Source organism: Gekko japonicus, unplaced genomic scaffold (assembly GCF_001447785.1).
Source record: "Gekko japonicus isolate JY-2015 unplaced genomic scaffold, Gekko_japonicus_V1.1 scaffold3315, whole genome shotgun sequence".
Taxonomy (NCBI): domain Eukaryota; kingdom Metazoa; phylum Chordata; class Lepidosauria; order Squamata; family Gekkonidae; genus Gekko; species Gekko japonicus.
This window is the reverse complement of record NW_015173238.1, coordinates 104,643-117,933: the sequence shown is the minus strand read 5'-3', so window position 1 is coordinate 117,933 and position 13,291 is coordinate 104,643. Positions and strand designations below refer to the sequence as shown.

The 13,291-nt window shown below is 46.5% G+C and overlaps 1 protein-coding gene and 1 non-coding gene across 2 annotated transcripts in view; both read left to right on the top strand.

Annotated features, from left to right (window-relative positions):
* Positions 1-536: 536 nt before the first annotated feature.
* Positions 537-608, top strand: TRNAP-GGG. Its single transcript has one exon. It is a non-coding gene; the product is annotated as a tRNA-Pro (tRNA).
* A 3,377-nt stretch (positions 609-3,985) lies between these two features.
* Positions 3,986-13,291, top strand: part of ANXA11 (annexin A11) — a 37,412-nt gene continuing 28,106 nt past the window's right edge. Inside the window, exons 1-3 of the mRNA XM_015422764.1 lie at positions 3,986-4,049; positions 6,305-6,417; positions 13,165-13,291. The exon at positions 13,165-13,291 is cut by the window's right edge and continues 18 nt beyond it. Of these exons, the coding sequence (XP_015278250.1) occupies positions 3,998-4,049; positions 6,305-6,417; positions 13,165-13,291 (292 nt within the window). The 5' untranslated portion in view covers positions 3,986-3,997. The remainder of the gene's footprint in view (positions 4,050-6,304; positions 6,418-13,164) is intronic.

The window sequence follows — 13,291 nt, the reverse complement described above, 5'->3', positions numbered from 1 at the left end:
AGGCAGTGAAAACAGGAAGCTTTGATAAGCTTCCATGGTGTGCTGCCAGATAGTCTTATGGGAATGCACCGGGAAGCTGCAACGGGTGACGGAAGACACCACAACTTTTTGAGTCACACCCCTGCAGTATCTGTCTTAAACAGCCAAAGAAATACTCTCTTTCTCTTTTCACGCGTCTCCTTCTTTTGACCTGAGAAAACTGGTAAGGGAGGGAGACGTTTCAAATGCTTTGACTTCCTTTCCCCCCTTCGTTCCTCTCCAGTTTACCGTGGCTGGGAATTGCTTTCCTTTGGGTCTGGAAAACTGAGATGAGGTTTAAAATTCCGCTGCAGCATCCTGTTGATGAGAATTAGGCTTTCTTTTATGTTTCCGTCTCTCTTTCCCAACTGGTAGCGGGTCTGCCATGAGTTCATTTGCAACGAATAAGGGGCTCCGTTAAGGCGCCTCTTCTTCTTGTCTGCGTGAAGATGCAAAACAAATGGGATTTATCAAACACTCCCCAGACTACAGGATATGAATGTAGGCTATGGGGGAGGGGACTTGTGGCTCAGTGGCAGAGCATCTGCTTGGGATGCAGGAGGTCCCAGGTTCAGTTCCTGGCATCTCCAGTTTAAAAGGATCAGGTAGCAGGTGACAGGGAAGGCCTCTGCCTGAGAACTTGGAGAGCTACTGCCAGTTTGAGTAGACAATACTTACCTTGATGGACCCATGGCCTGCTTCAGTATAAGACTGTGCGGGCCTTGATGTAAGTAGAAGTTGTCCTGGAGCAGGGGAGAGAACCGCGGTGGGTCCACACCAGATTGGTTTATCAGGTCTGCTCCACATTGTAGCCTCTGCTTCTAGCTGTGGTGGTGAGAAAGTGGGTTCCTCATTACACCTGCTTTCCTCTGATGTTCCACGAAGAGCCGGAAACCAGCAGTTGAATTTCGGCTTGCGGAAAGCCGAAAGCCTGGTTTATTTACTTTGCTTATACCCCGCCTTTCTTCCCAGTGGAGACCCAAAGCAACTTACAGCATTGTCCTTTGTTTAATCCTCACAACAACCCTGTGAGGTAGGTTAGGCTGAGAGTGTGTGACTGGCCCAGGGTCACCCAGAAAGCTTCCATGGCAGAGTGGGAATTCGAACCAGGCTCTCCCATGTACTAATCCAACATGCTTAATCACTACATCTCTCCGATTAATCATTAACATGTTTAGTCCCTATGCACATGTACATTATTATGGGATAAGAGGAGAAATTTACATGTGAGAGGGAGGGGGTATACACCGGTCCTTGAAGATCAGAGTCCAAAGTGGTTGTAAAATGTCGCAAGTCACTCAGCTACATCTGATATGTGATGAGCTTGAATATTCCTCTGGTCCTTTACTCCGTTGATGCATGTGTAATTTCAGAATTTAGCACCATCCTAATTGAGACTGGAATACGTTCTTTACAATGTTAGCATAGTTCTTGGAGCCAACCAGAGGCTGGAAAGTTGACCAAGTAGGCGGCTTTGGGTTTTACAGGGCGGTCGGAATGAATTCCAAACTCAGGTACGCAGCTAAATGCACAAATTTTCTCCCTGCTGGGTCCCAATAACAGTGACTCCCTTGTGCCTGTCTTAAATCACTGGCATTCGGTGACTGGCAGGAATGAATAAGCGTCTTATGATCACTTGTTTGTAGAATTCCTTTTAAAACCAGTCGCTCTTACAACGTTAAAGGGTGGGGGGATCTAAGTATAGCATGGCAAACTTTTTCCCTTGGATTTCCTGGTGCTATTAATGGGACAGATGTGGTAGATGTGCCACACCTGGATAAAGTGCTGCCTGTTTACTAGTGGGTAGGAGAAAGGTAGTGTAATAACTGGGGTTTCGTGTGATGCAGTTTTAGTCATCTACCCAGGGCTGTAGCCGTGATTTTGACTTCAGGGGCATTTAAATAAGTTGGGAGGGGGGGTGAGCACTGTGTCAGGAGCAATGAGAGAGTAAAAGTTTTTAAAAAGCAATTTTAGAGAGGGAGGGGGCCGGAGGAGGGAGCAGAGGTGCCCTGTGGTGTGTCTCACCCGCAGCCAGCCAGAGGTGCACAGCCGACTGGCAGGGCAGGGCTTGGCTCGGCACGGCTGTGGCGCGCGTGAGAAAAATAAAATAAACCGGCTGTATGGGAAGTCAGGAGGGCTGGGTGGTGAGTTTTGGTTCCTGGCCCCTAGATGCCCCCCACTGTAGCTACGGGCCCAAATCTACCTCTGATGAAAAAGTAATGTTATATTACTGTACGTAATATACTACTGATATTATCCCAGTCGGTTCATGTGAGTTGGAATTCAAGAACCTTTTAAGGAAAATATCTTTAAAATGTGTTATAGATGGCATTGGTCTCCTGATAAGATAGCTAAATGCTATAAAAATATCTCAGGGAACTGTTGGAGATGTAACAAAAACATCGGGTCATATTATCACATATGGTGGAGATGCGAGAGGATTTGTAAATTTTGGAAAACTATAAAAAAAGTAATACTAGAAATAACTGAAATAGACTTTAAGTTAGAACCAGAAGTATATTTACTTAATATGTTACCAGATGGGATAAGTTATAATGATTCATGTCTGATATTATATATACTTACGGTGTCCAGAATACTTATAGAAAAATAGAAGGAGAATTTTGTATCACATTTGTATAATTGTATTTTTGTAATTCTGAGGGTTCTAGTGCATTATTATAATATTACAAGTGTTGTTTGCACAAATTTGCAGTTTTTTTTCTTCTGTAATAGTCTCATTAACGGCAACCTTGATGTATATTTGATAGTTCTATCTACAGCATTTTGGATACAAACAAGAACAGTTTTTTAGCAGGCCCTTTGGAGAGTGTCTTCCCACTCGGCCCCTGCTTTCTCGGTTCAGGCATTTATTCGAGTCCCCTTGAAGTTTCCCCTGTTACCAAAAATACCCGGCCTAAATGAATCCATTTGAAGTGGCCTGAGGTTCATCTGTCATTTATCTAGTTTTAAATTTCCATACTGTTTTTCCAGCTTAACAGCTGCCCAGAGCTGGGTCCTAAGCCAAAAAAAAGAAGAAGAAGCCACAAACATGAAAACTCTAAAAATACACATCACTGTACAGAATTGTGTGATAGAGGGCCCGGTATTGCTGGAAGAACCTTTGCTCAGCTACTAAACTGTTAAGCGCCCTTGGGCCTGCTGTCATGGTTTCTCAGCCTAACTTGATTTAGAGGGTTTGTTGTAAGGCTAAATTTGGCTGGTGGGTGGGGGGAAAAGAATTCATAAGTACATAAGAGTCGCCAATGTTGGATCAGGCCAAAGGCCCATCCAGTCCAACACTCTGTATCACACAGTGGCCAGAAATACCAGTGCCATCAGGAGGTCCACCAGTAGGGCCAGGACATTAGAAGCCCTCCCACTGTTGACCCCCCCAAGCACCAAACAGAGCATCACTTGCCCCAGAGCCCCTATCAATACCTTGTGGCTAATAGCCACTGATGGACCTCTGCTCCATATGCTTATCTAATTGCCTTTTGAAGAAATCCAGTGGACCATCCTGGGCTCCTCAGGGGAAGGGTGGGAGACAGAAAACATAGAATCATAGAATGTTAGAGTTGAAAGGGACCTTGCAGGTCATCTAGTCCAACCCCCTGCATTCTTGACATAATCAAGTCAGCAGTAAAATGTCAAGATCCAGGGACACCAGCAATGGTACTTCATGTGTCCGTGTTTTGTGGTGGTGAGAAGTGCCATTAGGTCACAGTCGACTTATGGCAACCTGTAGGGTTTTCAAGGCAAGAGACATTCAGAGGTGGTCATTGCCAACCTCTGCATAGCAACCCTAGACTTCATTGGTGGTCTCCCATCCAAGTATTGACCAGGGCTGACCCTGCTTAGATTACGAGATCTCACGAGACTGGGCTAGCTATCCAGGGCAGGGCTCTGTGTTGTATGTGGCATTTAAAAACTGCATTATATTAAACAAAATCCTCTTTTTTGGTTTCAGGTCTGAACGATGAGTTACCCAGGTTATCCACCTGCCGGTGGGTATCCACCAGCTGCTCCAGGTAAGTTTAAAGTGTGTCGCTGGGATGAGTTCTAGTGGGGCCTGAAACAGTTAAAACTAACATAAAACACATCATTAAAACCAGACTTAAAGGCATTCAAAAAACATAAAAACAACAAGTAAAACGTCGTTGTAATTTTTACCATCCGCCTTAAATTCTATGATGAAATTGCTGGTGTTGGCTCTTAAGTGGGGTTAATGGTGCAGCTGCCTGCTGTGGAGAACTGTGTTGGAAGACAGAGTGCAAATATTAAAAACAAAAAGGTTATGTGGGTGTGCCAGTCTGTGGAGCAGAGGATGTTTTGTTTCCCAGCTGCACTCTGTAAAAAAAACCCCAACAAACCCACCCAGTCTCTTTTCATCTCTTTTGTGCTGATGCCATCTGTGTACCCACTGAATGATTTTCAACAGGGGGGTATTCTGCTTGCTGGCCTTCAGAATGGGTGAATGGTTGCTAGCGATAATGGCACGCTTATAGCTCCAGGTAGTGTTTCTGTTATGGGGGAGCCTCAAGAGGGGCTAGAACTGAATTACTTTAATGATGCTGCTGATTTAGTCAACAGGCCCTGAGCGACGATGTCGCACTGGAAACAACAAAAATAAGGAATCTAAATAACCAACCAGTTACTGCACTCGAACAAGAATATTGGCTCGGGTGATGTAACTCCTAAATCCATGTGTGCCAAGGGTTCCTTTACGTCATCCGATGTTAGCGAGCGCTCATTATGACAGAAAAGAGGAGTGATCCACAAATCCCTAATACTGCAGATGGTACCATAAGAACATCAGAGGAGCCATGTTGGATCAGGCCAGTGGCCCATCCAGTCCAGCACTCTGTCTCACACAGTGGCCAAAGCCCAGGTGCCATCAGGAGGTCCAGCAGCGGGGCCAGAACTCCGGAAGCCCTCCCACTGTTGCCCCCCAAGCTTCAAGAATACAGAGCATCACTGCCCCAGACAGAGCATTCCATCTGTACCTTGTGGCTAATAGCCACTGTGTCATGAGTCAGCCAGGGCTCAGCGATAGCGAGGACTCCTCAGGAGAAGAGGAGCCCCATGTAGGCAGCCTTGAGTTAATAGAAGCTGACAAATGAGCTGCTGGCACGTCAGGATTCACAGCCAACAGCTGGTGCAGAGCCAGGGACACCCTCCAGCCCTGATTCAGCAGGTGAACCTCAGTTGGCCATTCGCATGTCCACTATTGTCATCTGTACCCTTAGAACGCCACAGACAGAGGCTGAGAACAGAGCTACAGACAAGAGGGCAAAGTGCGCACCTCCTGGCCCAGTGCCAGCTGCCTGCTGACAACGAAGATGTGTTGTTGCAGGATTGCTTCTGAACAACTGGTTGCAAGCATGACCCTTAGGCGTGGGGCTATAAAACCAGCCAAGTGAGGCTGTCAGGTGTGGACGGAACATGTACGATAGATGCTAAGCCCCCAACTCTGCCTAGCCTGCTGTCTGGACCTCTGACCTTGGACTCTGCTTTGCCTGACTTCTGGCACCTCTGCTCCACATGTTTATCCAATCCCTTCTTGAAGCTGTCTCTGCTTGCAGCTGCCGCTGCTTCCTGCAGCAGTGAATTCCGCATGTTAATTACTCTTTGGGTGAAGAAGGACTTCCTTTTATCCGTTCTAACCCGACCGCTCAGCAATTTCATGGAGTGCCCACGAGTTCTTACTTTGTGAGAAAGGGAGAAAAGTACCTCTTTCTCTACCTTCTCTATCCTATGCATAATTATTTAAACCTCTATCATGGCACCCCTCAGCCATCGTTTCTCCAAGCTAAAGAGCCCTAGCCTCTTTCACCTTCCAGTAAGCCATGTTCCAAAGTTTCTAACCGTTCAGAAGGACCGTCACAAAACCTATCAGATTATGGAGTCCTTTGCATCCAATCTTGAATTTCTTGGGAAGGAACAGAGTTTAATCTTGCGAACGTATATCAAGGAACAGTTTTAAAATCTAAATGTGGTAAGGGTGCCTTCGGACAAGACAATCCCAGGTACAAAGGTGAGCATACCTTACGGGCTCTATTTGTGGTGCTAATAAAGTCCAAGATCTGCAGACATTTATTCAGAACATGCCGCTGAGCTAGAACTGAGCTAAGTGGAAGTGGAAAACTGAACTGTACCAAAGGTTGGCAAAGCAGCGTTTTTACTTTTGGAAAATGTAAAAAAATGCTGAAATGGAAATGTGTGCAGTAAAATGCAGAAATCCAGCCGTTCTATTTGTAGTGACTGTTTTCCTTTTTCATTTCAGGTAGTAATCCTTGGGGGGCCCCTGGCTACCCTCCCACAAACCCTCCTCCAATTGGGCTGGAAAATATTGGGAATTATGCTAGTCAGTTTAACCCAGAGTATATGGCGAGCATGGTGAGTACTTTTCAGTAATGATAAAAAATTTAATAATGCTGAATTCATTTTTTCCCCTGCTCCACCTCACCCCTTCTCTTCATATTTCCTTCCACCTTATTGTTCTAAATATTTCCCCCGCTTGTTGAGAGGGTATGCTTAAGTATCAAAAGATGCGGCCGACTTCGCTATTAGAATATAAGATTGAAACATTGCAATAGAGAATTCACAAATTCTTGCCATTTTTTTTTTAAACCACATTTGTAAACATTCTTTACAGGGCAAAATGAAGCTGGAAATGCTAAGATTCTGTGTCCGGACACATTGGAGATTAAGTTGATATGGGGAGGGCCGTGCCAGGACAAAACTATATTGTAACCTCCCTAGTGTCTGGGGCATTTGACCGGGAAAAGAAAAGCCCTGCTGGATCAGCTCAGTGGTCCATCATCATCCTGTCTCACACAGTGGCGAACCAGTTCCTCTGGAAGGCTGAACAAACAGGGCACAGAGGCTGAGGCCTTCATAAGAACATCAGAAGAGGCCTGTTGGGTCAGACCACTGGTCCATCTGGTCCAGCCTCCTGTCTCACACAGTAGCCAACAATTCTTATGGAGGTCCAGCAACAGGACATAGAGGATGAGGCCATTTTAAATACTCGCTGTGCAAAGAAGTATTCCCTTTTGCCCCGTCCCAAATCTACTGCCTATTAACTGCATTAAATGCTCTTGGATTCTAATATTTTGGGGGAGGGAGAAAACGTTCTCTGTCCACTCTGTCTACCCCATGGATAATGTGAGAAACAATTCTAATATTTTGGGAGAGGGAGAAAAACGTTCTCTGTCCACTCTGTCTAACTCATGGATCATGTGAGGAAACCGCTATCATTTCCCCCCTTAGTTGTCTCTTTTCAAAACTGGAAAGGTAACGTGACTCCCCAATATTTGCCGCTGTTTTGTGTTGAGGGATTCTGGGTCCCAGAATCCCTCGACATTTTGATGAGAAGATTACAAAGACTAATTAAAAGTATTACTTGCAACCAGGGCTATTTTTGGGCAGGAACGGAGTTCCCGCTGGCTCCTGAGTTGGCCACGCCCAGCAGGATCTCATTAGCATAATAGACCACACCCAACAGCAGAAACTCATTAGGATTGGCTACATTAGGGGTGTGTGGCCTAACATGCAAAGGAGTTCCTGCTACAAGAAAAGCCCTGGGTCTTGACAACAAACAAGGTAAACAGAATAAGAAGCAAAAGGTGGGTGTGGCTGGATGACCACACTTCTGGTAACATGGGGTTGTGGCCTAATATGCTAATGAGCTTTGCTGTCAGGGCAGGGCCTAATATGCTAATGAGTGTCTGCTGTTGGGTGTGGCCTATTATGCTAATGAGTTCCTGCTGGGCTTTTTCTACCAAAATAAGCCCTGCTTGCAACAGCCATCAAGATCGATCAAGATGGGTAGTCATGTTCATTTGTCTGTAGTGGTAGAAAAGAGTCCGGTAGCATCTTCAAGACTAACCAAATTTGTGGCGAGGGAGAAGCATGGTTGTAACAACCACGCCGAGTTGCCGGAACTGAAAAGCAAAAAGATCCAGTTGACTGTCCTCCCATACATACTAAAAAAAGAAGAAGCTTTTAATGAAGTGATTCCGCTGTGTTTCTAAGAGCACGTAGCTTCCCCTTTTGGGAGCGTTAAAAAAATGATATGCAAATCCCAGTGTTTGCATGGCCGCGCCAGCAGGCAAATGACCGGAAACGTGAAGTCCAGTTATACGGCGACGATTCCTTCATATTTTTGCAAAATCCCGCATGTGTAGAATATCCTGAAGTATTTGCATGAGCACCCGAATAAGGCAAATGAGATATAGAGCATGAAATAAAGTGGCAGAGAATAGAAAACCCTGCTCTGTGTCAACATTGCCTATACCTTTTTGCAAAATCTGGATATTTCGATGCCTGTTTTGATGGGACAGTTGAGGAGAGAGGCCGATCTGTGGGGATCTGTTGGGACTACGGAAGCATCCGGAAATTCCCTCTGTGGCAAAACAGCTTTCAGAGCTTGACTTTAAATTTCCCTTGATGCTGCAGCACAGCTTTTCATGCCTTCCTCCTTTGGTTGGGGTCATTGAGAGCTTAGGTTCCAATCCTACAATAAATACACAAAGAATTCATGTTGCCCTTTAAGTTATGATCATCAGGAGTCATGTCGTAGAAAAAGAGGTGCAGGAGCTCATTAGCATAACTCATTAGCATGACTTATTTGCATATGCCACACCCCCTGACATCACCGGAAGTGTGTCAGAAGGGAACACCCACCGCTCAGGCTCCACTGGACTGTTTTGGATTGCTAGCTATTGGGGGTGGGTGGGACATGTAGATCTGTCCTCGCAGAGGAGGGAGAGCTTGTACCTGAATAAAACTTGGTCTTAAAGGTGCCACTGGACTGTTTCGGACCAGGGGGCCTCTGCAGCTTACCTGGCTGCTTCTTGCTCTGACTGAGGGCTGCTGGGAGCAGGGGGCAGGGCTTGTTGCATGTGCCCGCCCCCTGGGCTCTTTACTGCCGGAGCTCCGCTCCTGTGCACTCCTGCAGGAAATGACCCCTGATGACCATGTTGGGTAGGATGGGAAGAACTGGTAGTATGGAGTGGATCCAACCGGCTTTTTCACTGGTGCAGAAGAGAGGAGAGACTCCACTTTGACCTCTGGGTCTCCTAGGACCTACCTAAGACAAAAGTCATGTGGAACGGGGGCTGACCAAGTGAAAAAACCTGTCTGCCTCCGGTCCATTTGATTTCCACAGAGTATGGAGGTCTGACCTGGAAGGCCCAGGCTAAGCCTGATCTCATCAGATCTCAGAAGCTAAACAGGATTGACCCTGATGGGTATTTGGATGTGAGACCTCCAGTTTGGTGCAGTGGTTAGGAACACAGACTCTAATCTGGGAGAACCGGGTTTGATTCCCCACTCTTCCACATGCAGCTGCTGGTGTGACCTTGGGTCAGTCACACGCTCTTTCAGAGCTCTCATGAGCAGCTCTCGAAAGAGCTCTCTCAGCCCCACCCACCTCACAGGCAATGTTCCCTCTACGCTGTGGAGTCTTGTGAGCAAAAATTCTACTTTGTGAACGACTGGCATTAAAGTGGTGAGCGAGCCATTTGGCTGCTGCAGAAATTAGTCTGCTCTGGAGCCACCCTTCCTGAGATCAGACAGAAATGTGTGAGCCAGAGGCTAAAAAACGGTGAGCTAGCTCACACTAACTCAGCTTAGAGGGAACACTGCTCACCGGGTGTCTGTTGTGGGGAGGGGAAGAGAAAGGAGTTTGTGAGCCGCTCTGAGACTCCTTCGGGTAGTGAAGGGCGGGGTATAAATCCAATCTCTTCTTCGTCTTCTCCATGAAAATCTACGGTTGCTACACAGAGGCAGGCAATGGCAAACCACCTCTGAATGTCTCTTGCCTTGAAACCTTATAGGGTTGCCGTAAGTCGGCTGTGACTTGACAACAGTTAATGTTTTGCCCTGCCCTGGACGGCCCAGGCTAGTCCAATCTCATCAGATCTCGGAAGCTGAGTAGGGTGGGCCCTCCTCAGTACTTGGATGGGAGACCACCGAGGAAGTCCAGGGTGGCTACTGTGCTGAGTCAGCCAATGGCAAACCGCCTCTGCTTTTCACTTTCCTTGAAAGTCCAGTGGGGTCACTGCAGGTCAGCTGGAACTTGGCAGCGCTTTCCACCACCGCCATGATGGCCTACCGTGTCAGCATTTAGGAGACCTGTGATAGATGTCAGAGGAAGGCTGATTCAGCGACCGTTCTTCCGGAGAGTTTGTTGGAGCTGATCGTAGAATCATAGAGTTGGAAGGAACCTCTAGGGCAGGGGTGTCGAACTCATTTGTTAAGAGGGCCAGATCTGACATAAAATGAGACCTTGCTGGGCCAGGCCACCACGTGTGTTGTAAAATGTAATGCCAGGTAGCGGAGAGATAAACTTTATTAAAGGACAAACACAAAGGTTTGGTTTTTTTACTTAAAATAAAAACATGCTTAAAACATTAACACTCTTGCAATATTTTTTTTTAACGGTGTCTGGTAACTGACACCTCTTGCTCTGAATTATTGCATCAAAATGTCTGTGCTGTTGCAATCTTGAGTATGCTGTTTGGGTGTGTATCTGTAAACTGCAAACCTATGATGATGCAGCAGCAGCAGAACTGGAAGAAGCAGAAGACAGCCAGTTTCACTGCGGGCCTGATAGAAGCCCTTCGGGGGCCTGATCCGGCCCCCGGGCTGCATGTTTGACACCCCTGCTCTAGGGTCATCTAGTCCACCACCCCTGCACAATGCAGGAAATTCACAAATACCCCCCACACCCTCCCAGTAATTGCTGGTCCACAGCCAGAAGATGACAAAAAAAAAACTCCAGGATCTCCAGCCAAACCAGCCTGGAGAAAAATTGCCTCCTGACCCCAAAGTGACGACAAAGGCACTCTCAATTTGGATGATTTGGCTTCTGCACATTTCCTCCATCTTTGCAGTTAGAAGTAAGCAAAATCGTAGAAGTCATTTTTAGAACCTCTCTTATCTTTGCTGTTCATGAAGACGGCAACAGGATTTGTTCCTGGAACTGGGTAACGGAGCTTTTGTTCCAGGGGATGTTGCAATAATTAAGAGACTTATGACAACAAACATATGGACACAATAGGAGGAGGCATAATATGTACAATATGTGCTCTTGCTCCTCTTTTAACCCTTTGCATCAATTTTAATTGTAACCATTGCTCTTCGACAAGAAGAGAGCACTTGCTATATTTTCCAGTAATACAACAAACAGGACCACGGTGTATAATAGCCAGTAAAACAGTAAATCACCGTGTACAATTTAACAATATCTGTTAGTTTTTATATGCAATGTTTAGAATTCAATTATTAACAAGATTACAACTGAGGGAAGCTGAGCCAATTATTATATGCTGTAGACCCAGTCACGTTAGAGCTTGCTATAGGAGCTCCCCTATAGCGGTAGCGTACATCAAAATTTGTATAAGAACTAGCATTTTGAAATATGGCTTGCAGCACTTCATGCTAATGAAGAAATAATTACAGAATGACAAACCTGAAGAAGGACACGCAAACGGATAGTGTACTAGAACTCCGTCGTTTGTCAGTAACTAGTAACTGTATTACTTTGTATGTACTGCTAAGCTTTATATCGTATAGTAAAGGTAAAGGTTCCCTTGCTCGAAAGCCAGTCGAGTCCGACTCTAGGGTTGCGGTGCTCATCTCCGTTTCAAAGCCGAAGAGCCAGCGCTGTCCAAAGACGTTTCCGTAGTCATGTGGCCGGCATGACTAAACACCAAGGTGCACGGAACGCTGTTACCTTCCCACTGAAGTGGTACCTATTTATCTACTTGCAATTTCTTGCTTTTGAACGGCTAGGTTGGCAGGAGCTGGAAGTAGAGACGGGAGCTCACTCCGTCATGCGGCACACTCGGGTCTCGAACTGCTGAACTACTGACCTTCCACAGCCTGCAGTTCAGCGTCTTAAGCACTTGAGTGTTATTGTTGTAATCTTGTTAATAATTGAATTCTAAACATTGCATATAAAAACTAACAAATATTGTTAAATTGTACATGGTGATTTACTGTTTTACTGGATGTTTTACTGTTTTACTGGATGTTTTCCAGTAAAGCAAAAGGTTAAAGTGGGTGACTCTGGAGATACCTTTCCTCTTCTGTGTTCTGTTAAGGACTGGTGAGCTCTCTCTCTCCCTCTTGTATCGGTGTGGGTGTTTGGCCTTTAGATGCGTAGAATCGTTTTCTAGGGAGCAGTTTGACAGCCCTGCGGGAAACCCATCATGGGTAGCAGACTGAGTTAATTAAGTCATCCTCAGTTCGAATCTAACCTCAGTTGATGGCCTTCTTGTAAGCTCTTCTCCCCACCCACATCTGCAAAACATTAATCCAGGGGTCCCAACATGGTGGCCATAGGCGCCAGAGCACCCAGCAGTCCCTTTCGTGGCATCTGTCGAGTGTATTTAGGGAGAGGGCGGGCCCTGTGGGGCTTTTGCCCAGCCAGGCTTCGGATTGGTCACTGGAGATTTGATTGGCTGGGCAGGTTTTTAGAAATGTTGCTTTGGCAGCAGCTACCACCGCAGCAGAGAAGAAGAGAAGAGGAGAGATTGGATTTATACCCTGCCCTTCACTATCCAAATGTGTCTCAGAGCGGCTTACAAACTCCTTTCCCTTCTCCTCCCCACAACAGACACCCTGGGAGGTGGGTGGGGCCGAGAGAGCTCTTGACAGAAACTGCTCTTTTTTCAAGAACAGCTCTTATCAGAACTACGGCTTGCCCAGGGTCATTCAGCCAGGTGCAAGTGGAGGAGTGGGGAATCAAACCCGGTTCTCCCACATTATTTATTTATTTATTTATTTATTTATTCGCATTTTTATCCCGCCTTCCCCGGAGGCTCAGGGCGGCTTAGAGTCCGCACACTTAACCACTGTACCAAACTGGCACTACACAACAAGGATCTTTGTTGGGTGATGGAAGGTAAGCCGTGGCAGCCATTTTGTGGCCGGCTCCACCTCCCACAGCAGCCATTTTGTAGTTGCGCCCACCGCCCTGTGTCAGGATTCCGGAGGTGGCCAAAGGTTCGCAAAGGTTGGGGACCCCTGCGTTAATCAATACTGACCTGGGTGTGAGTACAATGGGTGCGAAGTCATTTGTGTACTCTAAAGCAGTCTATCGACACTGTGTGTTTGTTTATGTCATTGCAGGCTTCCAATATGTCAGGGACGTTTGGTGGTTCCAACGTGCCACAGGGCATGTACCCTCCCGCTCCTGGTGGCGGCTATCCCTCCATGCCTCCGGGGGGCTTCGGGCAAGCTCCACAGGGACAGCAGC